The sequence below is a fragment of the Copadichromis virginalis genome, linkage group LG13 (assembly GCF_057382275.1).
Source record: "Copadichromis virginalis isolate Kocher_CV1m ecotype Utaka linkage group LG13, C_Virginalis_male_GT1.1, whole genome shotgun sequence".
Classification (NCBI taxonomy): domain Eukaryota; kingdom Metazoa; phylum Chordata; class Actinopteri; order Cichliformes; family Cichlidae; genus Copadichromis; species Copadichromis virginalis.
This window is the reverse complement of record NC_140630.1, coordinates 2918953-2938593: the sequence shown is the minus strand read 5'-3', so window position 1 is coordinate 2938593 and position 19641 is coordinate 2918953. Positions and strand designations below refer to the sequence as shown.

At 46.3% G+C, this 19641-nt stretch overlaps 1 protein-coding gene across 1 annotated transcript in view; it reads left to right on the top strand.

Annotated features, from left to right (window-relative positions):
• The window catches only part of slc30a6 (solute carrier family 30 member 6), a 75547-nt gene that overhangs the window by 34938 nt on the left and 20968 nt on the right, over nucleotides 1-19641 (top strand). Inside the window, exons 5-7 of the mRNA XM_085476937.1 lie at nucleotides 7073-7115; nucleotides 7749-7814; nucleotides 16226-16306. Coding sequence (XP_085333063.1) covers nucleotides 7073-7115; nucleotides 7749-7814; nucleotides 16226-16306 — 190 coding nt within the window. The remainder of the gene's footprint in view (nucleotides 1-7072; nucleotides 7116-7748; nucleotides 7815-16225; nucleotides 16307-19641) is intronic.

Below are 19641 nucleotides of genomic sequence, written 5' to 3'. Positions count from 1 at the left end.
TTTTGTTAGTCGTGTTTCAGTCTGAGACAGATGATAAAAAGAATCTGATGTTTCCTGGAGTTTTGTTTTAAATTCGAGTAGAAAAGACGGTTTTCATGCACTGACTTTAGAAGTTGGAATATTTCAGTCGTATTTTCGGCTGTTGCAGTGTTTGTGTGCATATCCATGAGTTTGTTTGTTTCTCATCCCGACACGGTTGAGTGCACACATGTGATCTCTGTGTGTGTGTGTGTGTGTGTGTGTGTGTGTGTGTGTGTGTGTGTGTGTGTGTGTGTGTGTGCTGTCCCCAGGCCCTCAGTGTTCCTGTGTGTCAGAACACAGCTGGTGAAGCAGTTCGTCCCACGGGGCCTTCAGTACAGCCAACACACACACATTTGCTGTAGCTGTGTGTGTGTGTGTGTGTGTGTGTGTGTGTGTGTGTGTGTGTGTGTGTGTGTGTGTGTGTGTGTGTGAGAGAGAGGGATCCACTCCTCTTGCTCCCCAAACAGCCACCACATGTGCTCCTGGCTCTTCCTATGACTCGATCTCCTAAACACACTGATGTCTGTGAATGTGCTCCCAGGGGTCCCACCTTTAAAGGCACAGCCTGCTGCAAACTGCAGTCACTTCATTCTAACGACGGCTTGTTTGGGTTCAGACTGCAGGAATTTTAAGCAGGACCGGAGTGATTCGACTGTATGTGCTCCATGCCCGCCTTAACGTGTGGGCCGGCCTGAACCAAACATGGAGGATTAATGTGCCGTCGCCTGTTTTGAGCAGCCGTCCGTCCCACACGGTTGGAGACAAACTTAGAGGAAATCAGCAAACAGAACCAACATGCAGGGTAACAACGCTCGCTTCTGTTCCTGAGACATGAAGCTCTTTATTGAGACTACCACAGATCCCACCATACCAGAGCTCCACCGGTCATTAATAAACAGATTTTGGAGAAAACGGATTTGGTTGCAGTTTTCTGTCCTGAAAGTTCCACGTGAGTGTTTGCAGGACTTTGTGGAATCACGAGGACTCAGAAATACTGGAAAATGATTGAAAAGCACAAAAATTCAGCCTTTTTTCATTTTGAATGAAGGTCAGGTTTTGTGTGCATGAAGATGGTCCTTTGGCTCTGAAATTCCTCCTAAATGCAGATCCAAGTCAGCAGAGGCAGCCTTAACACAGCCCTGCTGCTTATCTTCATCGTGTTTTATTGATTATCCTCATCAGCAGTGCCCGAGGAGGGGGCTGCGGGGTCGGGGGTCGGGGGGGGGGGGGGGGGGGGGGGCTGTGTGGTTTAACATATCACAGCCAGCTGCCTCTGAACTCCCACGTGGAGACACGAGTCTGACTGAGAGCGGCGTCGCTCTGGTTTCATATCGACGAAGATCTGCCGAAGATGTCGAGGGCGTGTCTGTGTTTCTGTTTGACCAATTAAATAATTAAAATATGTTCGTATGGACACGATGGTTCCCAGTCTTATTCATTTGATTGATTTCCAGCTTATTTCCTCACATTAAGCTGATGAAGACTGTGTGTGTGTGTGTGTGTGTGTGTGTGTGTGTGTGTGTGTGTGTGTGTGTGTCTGTGTGTCTGTGTGTGTGTGTGTGTGTGTATTGATCAGCACGTGTGTATTGAGTGTTTGCATGCTGATATTATAGGCAGTGTTGTGATCATGCGTTTGTGTGTGTGTGTGTGTGTGTGTGTGTGTGTGTGTTGCCTTCTCCAGTTTAAAGTTTCCTCCTCAGTGGTCAGCAGTGCACCTCCTCCTCCTCCCGTGTCCCGGCCGTCTCCTCTTCCTCCTCCTCATATTCTTCCTCGTCCCCGAGGATCCTCCTCCTCACCGCAGCAGTTGAGGCGTTCGATAGAAGCTTTTAGTTTACATCTGCACCACATAAGAGCTGAACTGACACCACGACCACTGTGTGTGTGTGTGTGTGTGTGTGTGTGTGTGTGTGTGTGTGTGTGTGTGTGTGTGTCAGTTTACTGGTTGCCGGAACCAATGACACTAAGCTGCTATTTTCTGTGGTTAGCACATCCAGATCCCGATTTTGTGTGTGTGTGTGTGTGTGTGTGTGTGTGTATTCATATCTTTGTGGGGACCAAAAATTGAAAGTTTACTTATGGGGACCAGGCTTTTGGTTCCCATAAGTTTGAGACTCAAAATGTGGTTTTAGTGTCTAACTGTTGCCCCAAACAGAAAGCGGTGAGGTGGAAGTTGTGCTGCATTTTTAATGATTAATCTGACCAATAACATGGCTGCTGTGAGGTCACTGTACTAACTCAGCTCCAGTTTTCTTGGTATTTAAATCGTTTTTCATGTCGCATTAATTAGTGCAGATCAGTGTGGATGCTGTTGCTAACCGGGCATAGAAGCTTTAGCTTATTGGCTAAAGCTCCGCCCTTTCATCCATATCAAAACAACATGGCGGCATCTAAAATGCTGACGTTGACGCGTCGAAGTTCAGAACGAATGGGTGATGCTCTCACTGCAGTTCTGCCATCTTTGTGCCTGCTGCTGGTCGGGTTGCTGTTGAGGCGGTCCTTGCTATGATGCAGCTGGTGATGGCAGTCCTAACCAGCTGTCCTGTGCTCTGCCTGTTTGCTCTGCAGGCCGGCTCATTGGGCTGGTTGGTCTAGCTTCTCTCTGATAGGTTTCTTCCAGTGTCACAGTCTCAGGCTCCAGCTGCTGATGGAAGTCCTTCTGGCCTGGAGGTGGTGAGAGGTGGAAGGCCACGCTAACCAGACCCTGCAGCAGGTGGAGTGCTGGTTCAATGCCCCAAACACCACCAGCTGCAGTCCAAGACCGTGAAGCAGGAGTCCATCATGAGGACGTGATGGTTATGGGAGGGGCAGCTGGTTTAGATGCACTCGTAGAAACTTTCTTAGAAAATGGGCCACACGAATTCTGAATCTGCAACCTGTGAAGGTGCAGCGTCCGTCTGCCAGTGTGCGCTTATAGTTTTAATTCTGATTCCTGTGTGTGTGTGTGTGTGTGTGTGTGTGTGTGTGTGTGTGTGTGTGTGTTTGGGCTTCTCCTCTGCAGACACCATTAAATATTCATCCTGCTGCTCGTATTTCTCCTCTCTCATCTGTCCGTCCACTCCCGGCTGCTTTCCTTCTTCCTTCTGTTTTAAATCCTCACACTTTGTTTCTTCTAAAACATCAAAGAAGGAAAGCAAACCCAGGAAAGACGTGGAACCAAGAGAACAGAAGAGTTGAGCCAAAAAAATAAAGAGAGACGAGTGGTTGTGACAGATTTGCTGCCCTCCCCTCCATCGATCATTCCTGAAAACAAACACAGGGATCTTAATCCTCTCGTTCTGTTCTGAGTATTGAGTTCAGGTCCTCTGGGGCCTTTATGTCTCTACATGTTCTAATATACATGTATGTGTGTGTGTTTTCTTGTTTTGTAGCTCAGCGTAATGTTCTCCATCTGTTCCTTTTAGTATGAGTGTGTGTTACAGATGAATAATGTCCTGTCTGCTGTGTTTGCAGCTCTGGTATCACATCCACACGTCCTCTGGGTGTCAGTGTTTGTAAGCAGGAGGCTGGGACAGGAATTCAACTGGCTTCTGTGTGTGTGTGTGTGTGTGTGTGTGTGTGTGTGTGTGTGTGTGCGCGCTGCAGTGTACATGTAAACCTATCTGAGCACAGCAAGGGGAAATTTCAGCCCACGTATTGATTTGCTGCGGCCTGTTTCAGGGTCACTGTGATGTCAGCGTTTGTATTATTATTGCTTTTATTGTCTGCAGCTCTTAATTCAACACAGTGACATCAACGCTCATTGATCCCCGTGGAGAGATGAGCTGCTGCATATCAAAATTAAGTCAGCAAAAGGACCTTCTGAAAATTATTTTATATTACTGTAAGTCAACCAAATCAGTTTACCCCCAGAGTCACAGTGTGAACACAAGTTCCTGCGTCTGTGACCAGCTTTGAGCATCAGAATCATACCAAAAGTTTCTGATACTGGAGAAAACGTCAAAAATTGCATTCTGGGTAAACTTTAAAGGCTCATATCAGATGTGGGACAGGTGAAATCTAAGAGAACCACAGGCTCAGGCGTGGAGGTGCCACTTCACACTTGATTTGAAGCTTTAACAGTCTGATGTGGAGGTCGCTGCTTTCTGAATCAAACGACCACCAAACCCAGCACAGTCCGCTCCGTGGCTGCAGCTGCTGTCCATGAAAGTTATGAACAGAATCGGTGAAAGGCGATGCGCCCCACGTAGCGTCGCCTTTTTGTGGGGCTGTTCACTAACAGAAACTGGCACCCGCACACTTGTTTGCTAGCACGGGACCAGAAACTCAACAGGGGAGTGTTGACTGAGGTCAGAGGTCAAATTTAGTGCAGTAAAGTTGTTTATATGGTGATAAATCCCAGCAGCAGTCTCCTCGAGGCGTGTAAGGTAAAGACCCTACGATGAGCCAGCACAGTAACAGCGGGGAGGAAAAGCCCCTAAATCAGGGCCCAGTGTCTCAGTTCTGATACCTCTGGACTGGTTTGGAGGCCGGCTTCCTGCTTTGCTGTTTTCTTTTTTGTTACTTAACGAAGCAAATTTGTCTGACTGGCTGTTGGAGCATGCCGGGGCCGCGATGAAGCAGGTGGATGGTGTCTAAGTACAACTGACATGAATGTATTTTAATTCACATTTTAATTAGATTATCAGTGTTATTGACGAGTTCTTACGTTAAGTCTGGAAAAAACTATTCCAGTCCCTCTGTGACAGCAGGACGTGATTAAAAGGCTGAACAGATGATAAATGTGGGTATTGATTTGGAGCACTGAGCAGTAATCTAACTGTAAATAATTTATTAATAGTTTATCAGAGCCACAGCTGTTAGCAATCAATCTGAAGGATGTAATCGGTATGTAAGAAGGGCTTCTTGTCTTTCCATGAACTGTTTACGACTTCATGCTCATCAAAGTTGAAATAAATGCTGTTGGTCGCACTGGCGCCTGTACAGAGACTAGTCATACTTTATTCTCCACGAGGATCACGTGAATAGATTTTTCTTTTAGAATCCAAACCATTGTTATAAAACACTTTTCTTTGGTTCAATCTCCCTTTTCTTGTCTACTCTCGCCACATTTAGGGGTCGTCTCTCACTCTTTCTCACTCTTTCACTTTCCCTCTTTGCACCCGTCCGTCCACACGTCCATCATGCTGTCTATCCGCCTTCTCACCTCCCTCTCTCTGCCCGTCTTCCTGCCTCGATCCATCCATCTGTCTCCCTCCGCCTCCCTCTCCCAGCCTGTCGATCTGTCACTCAGCCCTCCCGCCCGTCTCCCTCTCTGTCCGTCTGCCTCTCTTTGGGTTTTTGCCGCGGGGCCTCTCTGTCAGGATTACAGGACGTCAGGTTGGCCAACATGAACGGCGGTGGTGGGGAAACAAAATGTTCCTCTCAGCACAAAGCCGCTCTAATCCGCTCTCCTCATCCCCCACAGCACAGCCTGATTACAGGAAGGCAAGCATTAGGACAGACAGACAGGCCGAAAGATCGACAGACGGACTGGCAGGGTTTAAGCCAGGCCGATATTTGTATCTGGCTGGTTAACAGACTGATTACTTTGTTGGCCGACTGCCTAATTGGTCTACTAACTGGCTAACTGCCGCTTCAGCTTACCTGGCTGGAAACGAGCCAGGTAATTAGTCTGGGTGATTAACTCGGTGAAAGCCTGGCTGACTGTCTGCCCGCGTGATTTACTGACTTGTTAACTCAGTGACTGATTTAGTGGCTAGCAGTCAAGCCTGGTAGTAAACAATCTGTATAAACCGACCCGTTTCATTTGGACAGTCGTAAAACTCTCTGTGTGTTCCCCTGATCGCACCAGCAACCGCTGGATTACATGGAAGTTAATTTATGAACAGTAAACCTCACACTGTACAACTCAAGGATGAAATGCCAACAAAATGCCCCAAACTGGGTAAAAATATTAGATTTCACTAAGCCTAGGGATTATTTTAGCATCCCAAAATAATCTACAGTGGCTTGGAAGGGCCATAGACAGAACACCCAGTTGTCCCCAATGCATCCATCAATGTATATGTGTGTTTGTGATAGACAACATGCTGCACTAATGGGCATGTTTTTGAGGTATCAGGTACCTTGAGTGGTCAGTAAGACCAGAATAAATGAACATGAAATATATTTACCATTTTTGACTCGATACTGTTAGAAAGCGAAGCTTTACCATCTCTGAGATCAAAGAAGAACGTCTTACCTCACCTTAATACAGAGCTGTTAGCTTTCTACCACTAGCTTAAGCAGGCAAATAACAATGAAAGCTATATGTTAACAAGCTACTGTAGTTAGCTTGTTAATGCGTACAAGCTAACTACAGCAAAGAAAAGCTGCTGCCTGCTCAGCTCGACAGATTCAGGCCTTGCTTCCAGAGACAATAGCAAACTGTGACCATAAGATGGCAGTAATTAAAGGACGGATGCAAACAGGCAGCGAGAGGAGATTATAGAACAGAACGCTGTTCGATATATAAGGAGAGATTTCACTTTGGCTTTTAATTTATGTTTATTTTTAAATTTTCATAGGCAAGCACTGTGGATTTGGCATTTTATAGTGCTGAGCTTGACTTCTCTGTGTACAAACTTTGTTCAGTTCTCTTTACCCTGATGGATGGGTGTCCGACCGTGGGCACTTTTCAGTTCGTTGCTAACAAACTGATTGTAGCACCTTCACTCACTTTAAAGTCAGTGAAAAACATTTAATCTGCTGCAACTGTAAGTACCAGATGATGGCAACAGATCTGCAGGTCAGACTTTGTGTTTCAGTTTGTGTGTTTTTGCCAAACTCCATCAGACACAGTTTGATGTTAGAACTGTCTCAGAGATGTGATGAATCAACCTCTCGCTTCATTACAGATGCTGGTTAATACACGAAGTTGTATTCATGACATTTAATTCACCAAAAGAAGACAATTTAAATGTTGTGGGTAATTTTATTAAATGTCTTATTCTAATCAGTTACCTCTTTTATGCGTATACATGCGTCCAGAATGTAGATGAAGATAAATCCTCAAATACATGAAATTACAAAAATTCTAACTCGACTGTCTTTTTTTGTTTTGTCGTTTCAGCTTTAACTGCCTACACGTACCTCACCATCTTTGACCTCTTCAGGTGAGTGGGTTACCTCATATTTCTGTTTCCTCTGATTTTATTGGCACTTTAAAGTTGAAATAGTTTATTAAAACGTGACAGTGTAGCTCTGGATAACTGAAAGCTTCTGCAGAACAGGTTTGCCACTGGTGTCTGGAGGTTTCCATTTAAAAAAATAAAAAATCTAACGTGACACAAAATGTGGTTGTTTAATCTTAGTTTGTATTTATTGAGGTCTTTAACAGTCTCGGGAGAGTTACAGAAACTCCGGAGCAGGTTGCAGACTAGACTAGTCTAATAGATTAGAGCCGGTTGAAGATGTTTGGCAGGTTGATCGACGGGTTGAGCGCAGAAACTGATGGCAGATTGCACTCAGCCTGCTCAGCGTAGCTTTGTACCTTCATGTTCTGCTCCTTATGAAAAATAAATTCTGAGATGTTATGAATGAAAAATAAATCAGGAGGAGGTGAACTTGGGCCGACCTCTGTGTCGTGTTGGTTTCTTTTTTCTGCCGCTTGTCTCTCGCTGACTCTTCCTATCTGCCCTTCTCTCGTCTGTCCTCCTCCATCCACTCCATCAATCACCCAATTTCTCTTTCCCTGCCATCACCCTTGCTTCCTCTCATCCTCCTCTTCTCCTTCCTCTGACCTGCAGTTTGATCACCTGTCTCATCAGCTCCTGGGTGACCATGAAGAAACCCAGCCAGGTCTACTCGTTTGGGTGAGTCCACCATAATAACCCAGAACGTGTTGTACACCACAGTTATACTTATATACATTTTCTTTGAATAAACATCTTTATTCAAACGGCTCAGATATCAGTAAATTCTGCCTGGTTTAGATCAAACCACCTCCATGCTGAGGTTCCTCTAGCGTCCAGCAGAGGCAGCAGTGAGTCCATCACCATTCACTCCCATGTTAAACTTTACAGCAGAAATAAACGTGTTTACAGCTCGATGCACAAACTGTTCTGGTTTTTATAGATCATTTCATAACAACTGTACGGGGAGAAAAGGTTTTTATAACTTAGCTGTTTAAATTGTATTAAAACCAAAATGTTTCCATTATTATGGGCGTGGCCTCTTTGACTGACAGTAGCCGTAGCTGCTAGCTGTCCTCTGAATGGGACCTCTGGGCCGTGTTTTTACAGTTGGACCCCAGATATCGTTTGAACAGACTGTCTGTGACGTCTGAGCTCCAGCATTAATTAGCAGGTATTTCTGTCTTTGTAAAATGCTTAAGTTGAAGCATAAAAATGGGACTTAACAAAGAATGAATGCACAGTCATTAGCTCCATCTTTATTATACAGTCGATGCTTTGCTGTACTTCTTTTGAAGTGTAATTTTGAGCGAGCCCATCCTTTTTAGTGCACGCTACAGTATTTCTGAGCAGATTTGTGGGATCAAATTCAAATTTTATTTGTCACGTACACAGTCATACACAGTACGATATGTAGTGAAATGCTTGGACAACTGCTCGTGACCTAAAGAGAACAAAAAAAGGAAAAGGCTATGAATAAGATAGGAAATAAATATGAAAAATTAAAAAGGGTAAATTTAACTAGGAAGGAATAAAATATAAATTAAGGTTAAAAATGAAATAACTGTACAACACAAATTAGAATGAAGGGTAAATTTAACTGGGAAGAATAAGATAAAGATAAATATATAAATTAAAGTTGAAAATAAAATAACTGTACAACAAAATACACAATACACAATATAGAACTATATAAGAATGTATGAAGAAATATAAATATATACACAATAACAGCAGCTGTACAAGTATTAACTGGAAATGAAGAATATAGTGACCAGTGTTGTGCAAAACCAAAGTCCAGAAAGTCCAGTGTGTGTGTAAGAACTGTATGTGTGGGTCAGTACTGTGTGGTGGTGTGATTGAGAGACCGTATCGCCTGCGGGAAGAAGCTCCTCCTCAGTCTCTCTGTGTTGGTCTTCAGGGAGCGGAATCGCTTTCCTGACCTCAGCAGAGAGAACAGTCTGTTGTTGGGATGGCTGAGGTCCTTCACCATCTTCCTGGCCTTGGTCCAGCACCGCCTGCTGTAGATTGAGTGCAGGTCAGGGAGCTCGGAGCGGATGGTGCGCTCAGCTGACCGCACAACCCTCTGTAGAGCTCGTCTGTCCTGCATGGTGCTGTTCCCGAACCAGGTTAAGATGTTTCCCGCCAGGATGCTCTCTATGGTGCAGGAGTAAAAGTTCCTGAGCACCTTGGAGGGCAGTTGGAAGTCTCTCAAGCGTCTGAGGTGGTAGAGATGCTGACGGGCCTTTTTCACCACGGTGTTGATGTGACAGGACCATGACAGGTCCTGTCAACTGAAGCTGAAAAGCAGATTTCCACACGATCACCAGTCCTGTCAGGTGATGTGAACTCCGAGGTATTTGAAGCTGTCCACTCTCTCCACTGGGCACTCGTTGATGACGGGGGTCTGGTAGTTCCTCTCCTGCTTAGTGCTGAAGTCCACTATCAGCTCCTTTGTCTTACTGACGTTTAGAAGGAGGTTGTTCCTCTGGCACCAGTTCTCCAGATTCCTAATCTCCTTCAGGTAGGCCGTCTCGTTGTTATCAGAGATCAGGCCCACCACGACGGTGTCGTCAGCAAACTTGATGATGGTGGTGGAGCTGGTAGTGGCCACACAGTCATATGTGTACAAAGAGTACAGCAGGGGGCTCAGAACACACCCCTGGGGGGCTCCAGTGCTGAGAGTGGTGGAGGCTGAGACATGTCCGCCCATCCTTACTGCCTGTGGTCTGCCAGTTAGGAAGTTGGAGATCCACTGACACATAGATGAGCTGAGTCCCAGATGCTCCAGCTTGGTGGTGAGTGTGGAGGGAATTATGGTGTTAAATGCAGAGCTGTAGTCTATGAAGAGCATTTTAACATAATTCCCCCTTCTAGTGTCCAAGTGAGTGAGTGATGTGTGGAGGAGATGAGAGATGGCATCGTCTGTGGAACGATTTGGACGGTAAGCGAACTGTAGTGGGCCCAGTGTGTCTGGTAGTGAAGAAATGATGAAGTCTCTGACCAGGCGTTCAAAGCACTTCATCACTACTGAGGTGAGGGCTACAGGGCGATAGTCATTGAGAGAAGCAGGGTGGGGTTTCTTCGGGACAGGAACAATGATGGACTCTTTGAAGCATGTGGGGATCACCGACTGAGATAAAGAGATGTTGAATATCTCAGTGAACACAGGAGCTAGCTGGTATGCGCAGTCTCTGAGGATACGACCTGGGATGCCGTCTGGTCCTGCTGCTTTCCTGGTGTTCACTCTCTTGAAGGCTCTCCTTACTTCATGCTTTGTGCCTTTGCTTTTGGTTTTCGTTGCTAAACGTCGGCCTCTGAAAAGTGAAATTAGCAGCGACCTTCTGTGGCCGTGATCCACTCCAGACTGTAGACTCGTTTTCCAGGTCCAGACCTGAGAGATTTATTTTTAGGCATCCGTTGGTTTATATTTACTGCAGTCGTTACTGACATGAATGTATCAGCATCGCTTCCTTCCTTTGGTTTGGGCTCCATCTGTGTTTGTTTATGCGCTGTCATTTGTTTGTGTGTCTCTCACGAACACACACACACAGCCAGTTTACTGTCTGTGTGTGTCTGTGAGCTGGCTAAACAGTGCTTTTGCAGCTGACAGGTGATCTCTGACCTTGAGGTGTGGGAGACTGGTGATCGTGTGGAAATCTGCTTTTCAGCTTCAGTTGACACCAATAATGCCCAAGTGTGTGTTTGTGTGTCTGCAATTGTGTGTGTGTCCTAATGGACTTTCAGTACCTAAATGGCCCACAGCCCAGTTCAACCAGTGTCTGACTCCTTTAAACCCCACCGGAGCTGAACTGGTCTTTTCAGGAATTAGCCTGATCCATGTTTGTTCTAATGCTTAGCACCTCATGACCACCTCAGGCTGCAGTTTAGTTTGATCACAGTAGGCTTATCATGAAAGTTATCCAGCTCCATATTTTTATTCTAACTGTTAGAGCAGCTTTGCATGATTCACAGTTCAAAATAATCCATATTTTACTGATTCTGGGCTTTTCTGCAGCCTGTAGGATCATCCTCAAACTATTTTAATTCCTCCATGAAATCAGCGTTCTTCTGATTGGCTATCCCTCACAAACCAAAAGTTTGATCAGTAGGTGGGCGGAGCTTATGTGCCCAAAATGACCAGTTAACTGTAATTATACCCAGAGTATGTTTAGAATATACAAATAAAATAAATTGTATGAAATGATGCTGGATAAAGACAATTTACAGTTCATTAAAATTAAGACATGATGCATAAAAACAAGAAAACAGTAAATGTACAATTTAATAAAGGACATCAAACAAAAAATAAACGCTGACGAATAATGAAAAGATAAACACGATCCAGATCTTCACTCGGTGATGACCACCTGATCACAGTGGGACGTTATCATTCAGCCATTTAAATTAGCAGTCAAAACTATCCCCATAAGTATTTTTAATCAGAAATATTCTTTTTTTCATCCCAGACGTTAAGAACATGAAATTAAACACTAAATGCAAACTGTTAGAAATAAAATATCTCAGTTACATGAAAAGAATTTCACATAATAACAGTTAAATTCTAAAAGTAACCAAGAGCTTTCATATGCTGCATTAATGTGTGAATATAACACAATAAAGTGGATTTACAGGGTGAATAAATGTTTAGACTCAAATGTTTGAAACAATTATAAACCATGAATAGCGGCGCTGTCATCTGCACGGTGACAGGGCTGTCAGAGCGAAGGAGGCAGCTTCTAATTCTGTTTCCCCCAAAACATCATCGCCACCACCCGACAGCGTGGTGTTGATTCATTAGCACTGAGCGCGTTTCCAGGTTGAGCAGTGACTCACTTCGTTAAGTCAGCGGCGTGATGGACGGTAATAACGCGTCCTCACTAAACTGACTTTATGTACGATCAATATTGATCTTATCTTTAACTAGGAGGAGGGGCACACATGATGATGTCAGCAGACGGCAGCTTTACGTGGAGCCTGTGTAGATTAACCACAGGAGGTTGCAGAGCAGAGTGTGACCTTTGACCCCACATCAGTGGGAACTATGTGGGATTTTATTTAGGAGTCATCTGTGAGCGTCCCCACTCTGCAGTCCTGGTGAGACGAGGAACCCATTAACCTGAAGGCGTCGGGAGTTAGCCCGCTGACGTCGAGTAAAGTCTCTCACAAGACCTTGTCCCCCCCCCCGCCTGTTTTGATTACCAGACAGGTGCTGCTAATCAACGCACTTGATTAGTTGAGCATCAGTAAGAGTGAGCACATCTGTAAAGCAGAGGTTTGGAGCGTTCAGGTGTGTGTTAATGCCACAGTCCTCTCAGGAATGGACGTCCAGCAAAGTCCCCCTGAGGTCAGACCGGGCTGTGCTCCACTGCAGATTCTACAGGCCTCAGTTAGCAGGCTTAAGGTTAAAGGTCATGGCAGGTTTGGAAAGGTTAGCAGCACAGCTTAGGTTTGCAAAGCTGCATCTGAACAAAGAACAAGACTGCTGGAACAGACGAGACCACAGAGGAGACGTTTGTCAAAACCAACTCCTCAGACCAGCTGTGAGCACGGGGAGGAGTGGACCGTGAACTCCTCAGTATACAGAATGGTAAATGGCCTGTATTTATATAGCGCTTTACTAGTCCCTAAGGACCCCAAAGCGCTTTACATATCCAGTCACCCACCCATTCACACACACATTCACACACTGGTGATGGCAGCTACATTGTAGCCACAGCCAGCCTGGGCCGCACTGACAGAAGCGAGGCTGCCGGACACTGGCGCCACCGGGCCCTCTGACCACCACCAGTAGGCAACGGGTGAAGTGTCTTGCCCAAGGACACAACGACCGAGACTGTCTAAGCCGGGGCTCGAACCGGCAACCTTCTGATTACAAGGCGAACTCCCAACTCTTGAGCCACGATCGCCCGAAGTAGAGTCACATGTGTCCCACAGCTACAGCTTGGACCAAACTGAGTCATCAGCAGGACAAAGATCCAATCACAGCTGCAAATCTGCAACAGAACAGCTGAAGAAGGACAGAATGAAGCTGCAGCGATGGTGATGTCACAGCGCAGAGCTCAGCTTGACTGAGATGCTGCAGCTTCAAAGAGCTGTGCTGAAAACCTCTGTGAGCTGAAGCAACGCCGTAAAGAAAAGTAGAAACCATCACAGCAGCTTATTGTTGCTGAAGGCGGTCCTATGAGCTGCTGAATCTTATTGGTCTAAAATCAAAAACAGGAATTGGCACATGTTATAATTATCTTTAGGAAAAATAAGTATGAAAGAGTTCAGATCCATCAGTGTTCGCACTTAAACAGGGTTTGCGTTTTTCTGAGATTGAAGGACTTTGGACAAATCCAGTCGCTTCATAAGTCTCTGGTTTTTGTCTCTATGGCAACAGTATCTTGACAGCTCATCACCACTGTCGCCACCATTGTGCAAAGGACTGGCGTCGCCCCATTCCTGTCTCTGTCCGCCTTATCTCGCTGCTCGGAAATAGACATCCCCATTTTTCCCTGGTGACGAGTCCCGCCCACACGATGTGCTGCCACAAACGGCGGTGACGACACCGGCTGAGAGGTTCAGAGATTTCTGAACACGGTCACATTCAGAAATCAAACCTCTAACTGTGCAGCCAAGTTTCTTCTTTAGAGCTGAGACTGAATCCACTCAGCCTCTTAGCCCCGATCTGTTCACCTCACCTGCACCTGCAGGGTCAGGACAAATGACTGCGAGAGGGAGGGGCTAAACAGGTACCTGGAAATCAAAGTGTCTTCTGAGAGAAACTGTACTTCCTGTGAAAGGAAAGAACGTGTGAATGTGTCCGATAAACCGGGTGGATGTGAGAGGGTGGAGTTAAGGTGGTTTACACCCAATGTCATTTACCCATTATATTGTATATTGTATAGCTTTCTTGTTATATGTAAAATTGTATTGTATTTATTTAAATTTTTAGTTTTTAATTATTTTACCTGCATTTTTTAATCACTCTTATATTTAAATGTTCATTTGCTATTTTATCTAGGGATTGAGAGTAACGTAGTTTCTATTCTCTGTATGTCCTGTACATGTGGCAGAATTGACAATAAAGTTGACTTTGACTTTGACTAAACTCAGAGGTGTATTCATGGTTGTTATTGGTGACATAAGGGTTTATTCCGGTCTGAATCAGCTGGTGTTGAGCTTTGGTTCCTCACAGAGAATACTCACACGTAATGCAGCCGTCAGTATGTTTTACATGAGCTTCCTCCTCTGAGACTGCAGACTCAAACCGAACCAGTCCTCCTTAAATGTACATCAGTGCATCAGGCTGTAAACATGTTTATTTCTGCTGTAAACTTTAACCTGGGAGTCTCAGGGGACTCGGGGTGGGTTTAAAAAATCGTTTTTTCCGATTCAAAATGATTTTAGTTTGAATAAAACGATATTCATTCATTAAATCCTGAATCGATTTTTAACTATAAATACATTTTGCCAGAAACGCCAGAATCTCAGGTTAAAGGTCACAGAACTATTTCAGCACCCGCCAAACAGGTGAAACAGTAAATGAGAGCAGGTACACGGTCACTCGATGGTACGGACACGCCCCCGGGGCTGAAAGCCGACGTCTCACAGATTCTGAGGCTGCAGGTTTCATCACTCCAGCCAAAGTTCACTGAACCAGCAGCAAAAGAAGATCCGAACTACACGTTCGATAAACATCGTCATGAATTCTCTTTTACTTTTGCTTCCACCACGATAAAATCACACTTCCTCACAGCGCTCTCTCTCAGCGTACTCAGAGACCAGTTTACCATCAAACATCTCAGTTTTCTGCATTATTCTCTTGCTTGTTACGCACGAGTCTACAGTTGTGTTCAGTGCTGTCGGCCTCTGTTTTTTTTTCCTCCAAAAATGACAGTAAAGCCTCATTTCTGCTGTTCAGTCAGGAAGAAATGTAAACTTTTTAAAGTGATGCCAAATTGCTTCATTGTGTCTGTAATCAAACCTCTGTAACTTTGCTCTGCTTCACTTCAGCAGCATCAGGTAACGTAAAGATGTTGATTCATGGTTTTCCTCAGTTTTTGATCGAGTGCAGAATATTTTTAAGGTTCTCTGTTAGAAACAGGACAGGAAAATGTGCTTCATGTTTTTCTGTTTTATCCTCAGTGACTTTGACACAAAGGCGTCTGCTGTGATGCTCACTCCTCTGACGAAGTCTCACAGTGTCAGCTTTGTTTTTATACATATATAAAATATGGAGATGTGCTGATAAATGATCAGAATTATAATATTTCTGACCGTTTGAGTCCAAATTGAATTAAATCAATTCGATCATAGAAATCAAAATCGATACCCAGCCCTAATGGAGACTGACTCACTGATGGAGCATCTGGTGGGCACTAGAGGAACTGCAGCTGTAGTACTTTGAGTCGCAGCTTCATCTCTTCGCCCTGAGGCCGACGCTTGCTTCGTTTTGATTTGACATGCATCTGCAGCTGTGGCACATCCTGGTTCAGGTTATTGTAGTGAGATGGATCTAATGTATATTTGAGTGACTATATTTGAATATGCTTCACAGAGTAAAGCTGGTGTTAGAGAGCGGAGCGGTTCATTTGTCTCCCTGTGGAGAGGTTATGTCAGGCTATGTTCCTGTGCATGAGCATTAAAGTGTGAACCCAAAGCAGGGACGTGTCCCGAGGCTCGGAGACGACAGACCTCAGCTTCATGTTTGAGTCTGGAAGGAATAAACTCCATTCTGTTTTATTCTATATTTGACTATTTTTACTCCATAATTGTCCTTTTTTGCTCTTAATCTACCGTTTTTCACTTTGTTTTTGACAGAGGCCCATGAAAATAGAAATCGTAATCTCTTTTTCTTGAGGTGTTTCAGGGAAACCTTTAGACCCAGAATCTGAATCAAGCATCCAACCCTATAAATGCTGAGAAGATCTCCCTCGGCCGCCGAAGCTGCTGCAGTGGGAATATTGCTTATAGGTGCTCAAAGCCGTCAGGAAGTGACCGTACACCAGCATGAGTCCAAAACATCAGCGTTTTTGGATTTTGATGAGTGTGTTGGTGTGTCGTGTATATATATCTGACTGTGTGTGTGTTCCTCTTGTCTGCAGGTTTGAAAGACTGGAAGTTTTGGCAGTTTTTGCCTCCACTGTTCTCGTCCAGCTGGGAGCTTTGTTCATCCTGAAGGAAAGGTGTGTAGGTCTCTCTCACTCACACTGTTAATCCTCTTGAACATTCAAAAGTTTGTGAACCCGTGGTTTGTTCGGGTAAAAGTGTGAACACACACTTCATTCACGTCTAAGCCTTATCTCGATTAAACGCAATTGTTCTTCTGGAAAAAGTCCTTCTTTCTTTACTCCTGCCAGCGTTTTTTAAATAGTGATCTCACAAACTGACAGTTATAGTTCTTGCAAACTGTGATGAGACTGATGTTAAACAAGTGGACAAAAATGGGTGTGAAATAGTTTTTCTGCTAAACTCTAAAACACAAACACTTTTTGGGCAAGTGGGTTGCTGTAGTGTGTGTGTGTGTGTGTGTGTGTCACTGCCTAGCTGTGTCTGTCAGTGTAACACACACACACACAAACACACAGTCACACCTTCAGGTGGCCTGTGTGAGGTTGTCCTGCGGTCAGTTCTTAGGGGAGGGAGGGGTTCCTTTCCCTTTCCAGAAAACTGAAACACACACAGACACACACACAGGTCTGTTCACGCTTTCATCTGCAGACACGTGTGTGTTTTGGGAATATTGGCCTCAGCATTTATCAACCTGCATAAATGCATTTATGAACGGAGCGTCGAGGAAAACTGACCACACACACCTAAAATACCACAGAGTACTTTGTAAACGTGGCCTTTGTGTAAGAGGAAAATCAGATTCACAGAAAGTTCATTTGTATTTATTACTGCGACTCGCTCCACAGGAGAGAGTCCTGACTGCTCTGCCTTCCATTATAACGTTGAGTTACTCTGCAAACCACGAGTCAGCCTGCAGTGTGTGGATGATGTGCTGCTACGAGGTCTTTAATCGGGCCTGACGTTTAAGGATTTTAAATTCATTTCTCCACAGAGACACTAATGATGGGGAAATGTGCTCTCTGTCTGTGCTCAGTCAGGACTCTGCAGCTTAGCCTGAGTCTTAGTTTTAATATTGCAAACCTGAATGCTGCATAAAGTGATTTACTCAGAGTAAACTTGATTAGCTCCATTAATAAAAGCAAAAATCCCATCAGGTTTAAATACAGCCGATCGGTTTGTGGTTCAGTGAGGTTAAAGTCTTCAGTTGCACTGCAGCTGTCAGTGAAACGTCTCAGGTAAATTCAACACGTCAAGTTCACCACGACTCGTACATGAGCTGGATCATTGGTGTGGCGAGCTTCTAATTCCGACCTAACACACCGAGGGTCACGAGATTTACTGCTGCAGAGTCTGTCTCTCTGTGCAGACTCACAGAGGTGACATGGATGAAAAACAGCCTGCACCTCATTTTCATTGCCTAAATTTAACCACGAAGGTGTTTAGTCCCAGAACCTCACTGTGCTGAGAGAGCGCTCAGATATTCTGGGATGTTCTTCTTCACGAGTGATGCAAAGGAGGAATGTGAGGTTTGATACAGACGTGTTATCAGACTGAGCTCAGCTTTAGATCTGTCAGTCCACCTACCCTCTGTCTGTGGCTCCCTCTCTCCTCGTGTCCCTCTGTCTGTGAGTCCCTCTCTCCTCGTGTCCCTCTGTCTGTGGCTCCCTCTCTCCTCGTGTCCCTCTGTCTGTGAGTCCCTCTCTCCTCGTGTCCCTCTGTCTGTGAGTCCCTCTCTCCTCGTGTCCCTCTGTCTGTGGCTCCCTCTCTCCTCGTGTCCCTCTGTCTGTGAGTCCCTCTGTCTGTGAGTCCCTCTCTCCTCGTGTCCCTCTGTCTGTGAGTCCCTCTCTCCTCGTCTCCCTCTGTCTGTGAGTCCCTCTCTCCTCGTGTCCCTCTGTCTGTGGCTCCCTCTCTCCTCGTGTCCCTCTGTCTGTGGCTCCCTCTGTCCTCATGTCCCTCTGTCTGTGAGTCCCTCTCTCCTCGTGTCCCTCTGTCTGTGAGTCCCTCTCTCCACGTGTCCCTCTGTCTGTGAGTCCCTCTCTCCTCGTGTCCCTCTGTCTGTGGCTCCCTCTCTCCTCGTGTCCCTCTGTCTGTGGCTCCCTCTGTCCTCGTGTCCCTCTGTCTGTGGCTCCCTCTCTCCTCGTGTCCCTCTGTCTGTGGCTCCCTCTCTCCTCGTGTCCCTCTGTCTGTGGCTCCCTCTCTCCTCGTGTCCCTCTGTCTGTGAGTCCCTCTCTCCTCGTGTCCCTCTGTCTGTGAGTCCCTCTCTCCTCGTCTCCCTCTGTCTGTGAGTCCCTCTCTCCTCGTGTCCCTCTGTCTGTGGCTCCCTCTCTCCTCGTGTCCCTCTGTCTGTGGCTCCCTCTGTCCTCGTGTCCCTCTGTCTGTGAGTCCCTCTCTCCTCGTGTCCCTCTGTCTGTGAGTCCCTCTCTCCACGTGTCCCTCTGTCTGTGAGTCCCTCTCTCCTCGTGTCCCTCTGTCTGTGGCTCCCTCTCTCCTCGTGTCCCTCTGTCTGTGGCTCCCTCTGTCCTCGTGTCCCTCTGTCTGTGGCTCCCTCTCTCCTCGTGTCCCTCTGTCTGTGGCTCCCTCTCTCCTCGTGTCCCTCTGTCTGTGAGTCCCTCTCTCCTCGTGTCCCTCTGTCTGTGGCTCCCTCTCTCCTCGTGTCCCTCTGTCTGTGGCTCCCTCTCTCCTCGTGTCCCTCTGTCTGTGAGTCCCTCTCTACTCGTGTCCCTCTGTCTGTGAGTCCCTCTCTCCTCGTGTCCCTCTGTCTGTGGCTCCCTCTGTCCTCGTGTCCCTCTGTCTGTGAGTCCCTCTCTCCTCGTGTCCCTCTGTCTGTGGGTCCCTCTCTCCTCGTGTCCCTCTGTCTGTGAGTCCCTCTCTCCTCGTGTCCCTCTGTCTGTGAGTCCCTCTCTCCTCGTGTCCCTCTGTCTGTGGCTCCCTCTCTCCTCGTGTCCCTCTGTCTGTGAGTCCCTCTCTCCTCGTGTCCCTCTGTCTGTGAGTCCCTCTCTCCTCGTGTCCCTCTGTCTGTGGCTCCCTCTGTCCTCGTGTCCCTCTGTCTGTGGCTCCCTCTCTCCTCGTGTCCCTCTGTCTGTGAGTCCCTCTCTCCTCGTGTCCCTCTGTCTGTGAGTCCCTCTCTCCTCGTCTCCCTCTGTCTGTGGCTCCCTCTCTCCTCGTGTCCCTCTGTCTGTGGCTCCCTCTGTCCTCGTGTCCCTCTGTCTGTGGCTCCCTCTCTCCTCGTGTCCCTCTGTCTGTGAGTCCCTCTCTCCTCGTGTCCCTCTGTCTGTGAGTCCCTCTCTCCTCGTCTCCCTCTGTCTGTGGCTCCCTCTGTCCTCGTGTCCCTCTGTCTGTGAGTCCCTCTCTCCTCGTGTCCCTCTGTCTGTGAGTCCCTCTCTCCTCGTGTCCCTCTGTCTGTGGCTCCCTCTGTCCTTGTGTCCCTCTGTCTGTGGCTCCCTCTGTC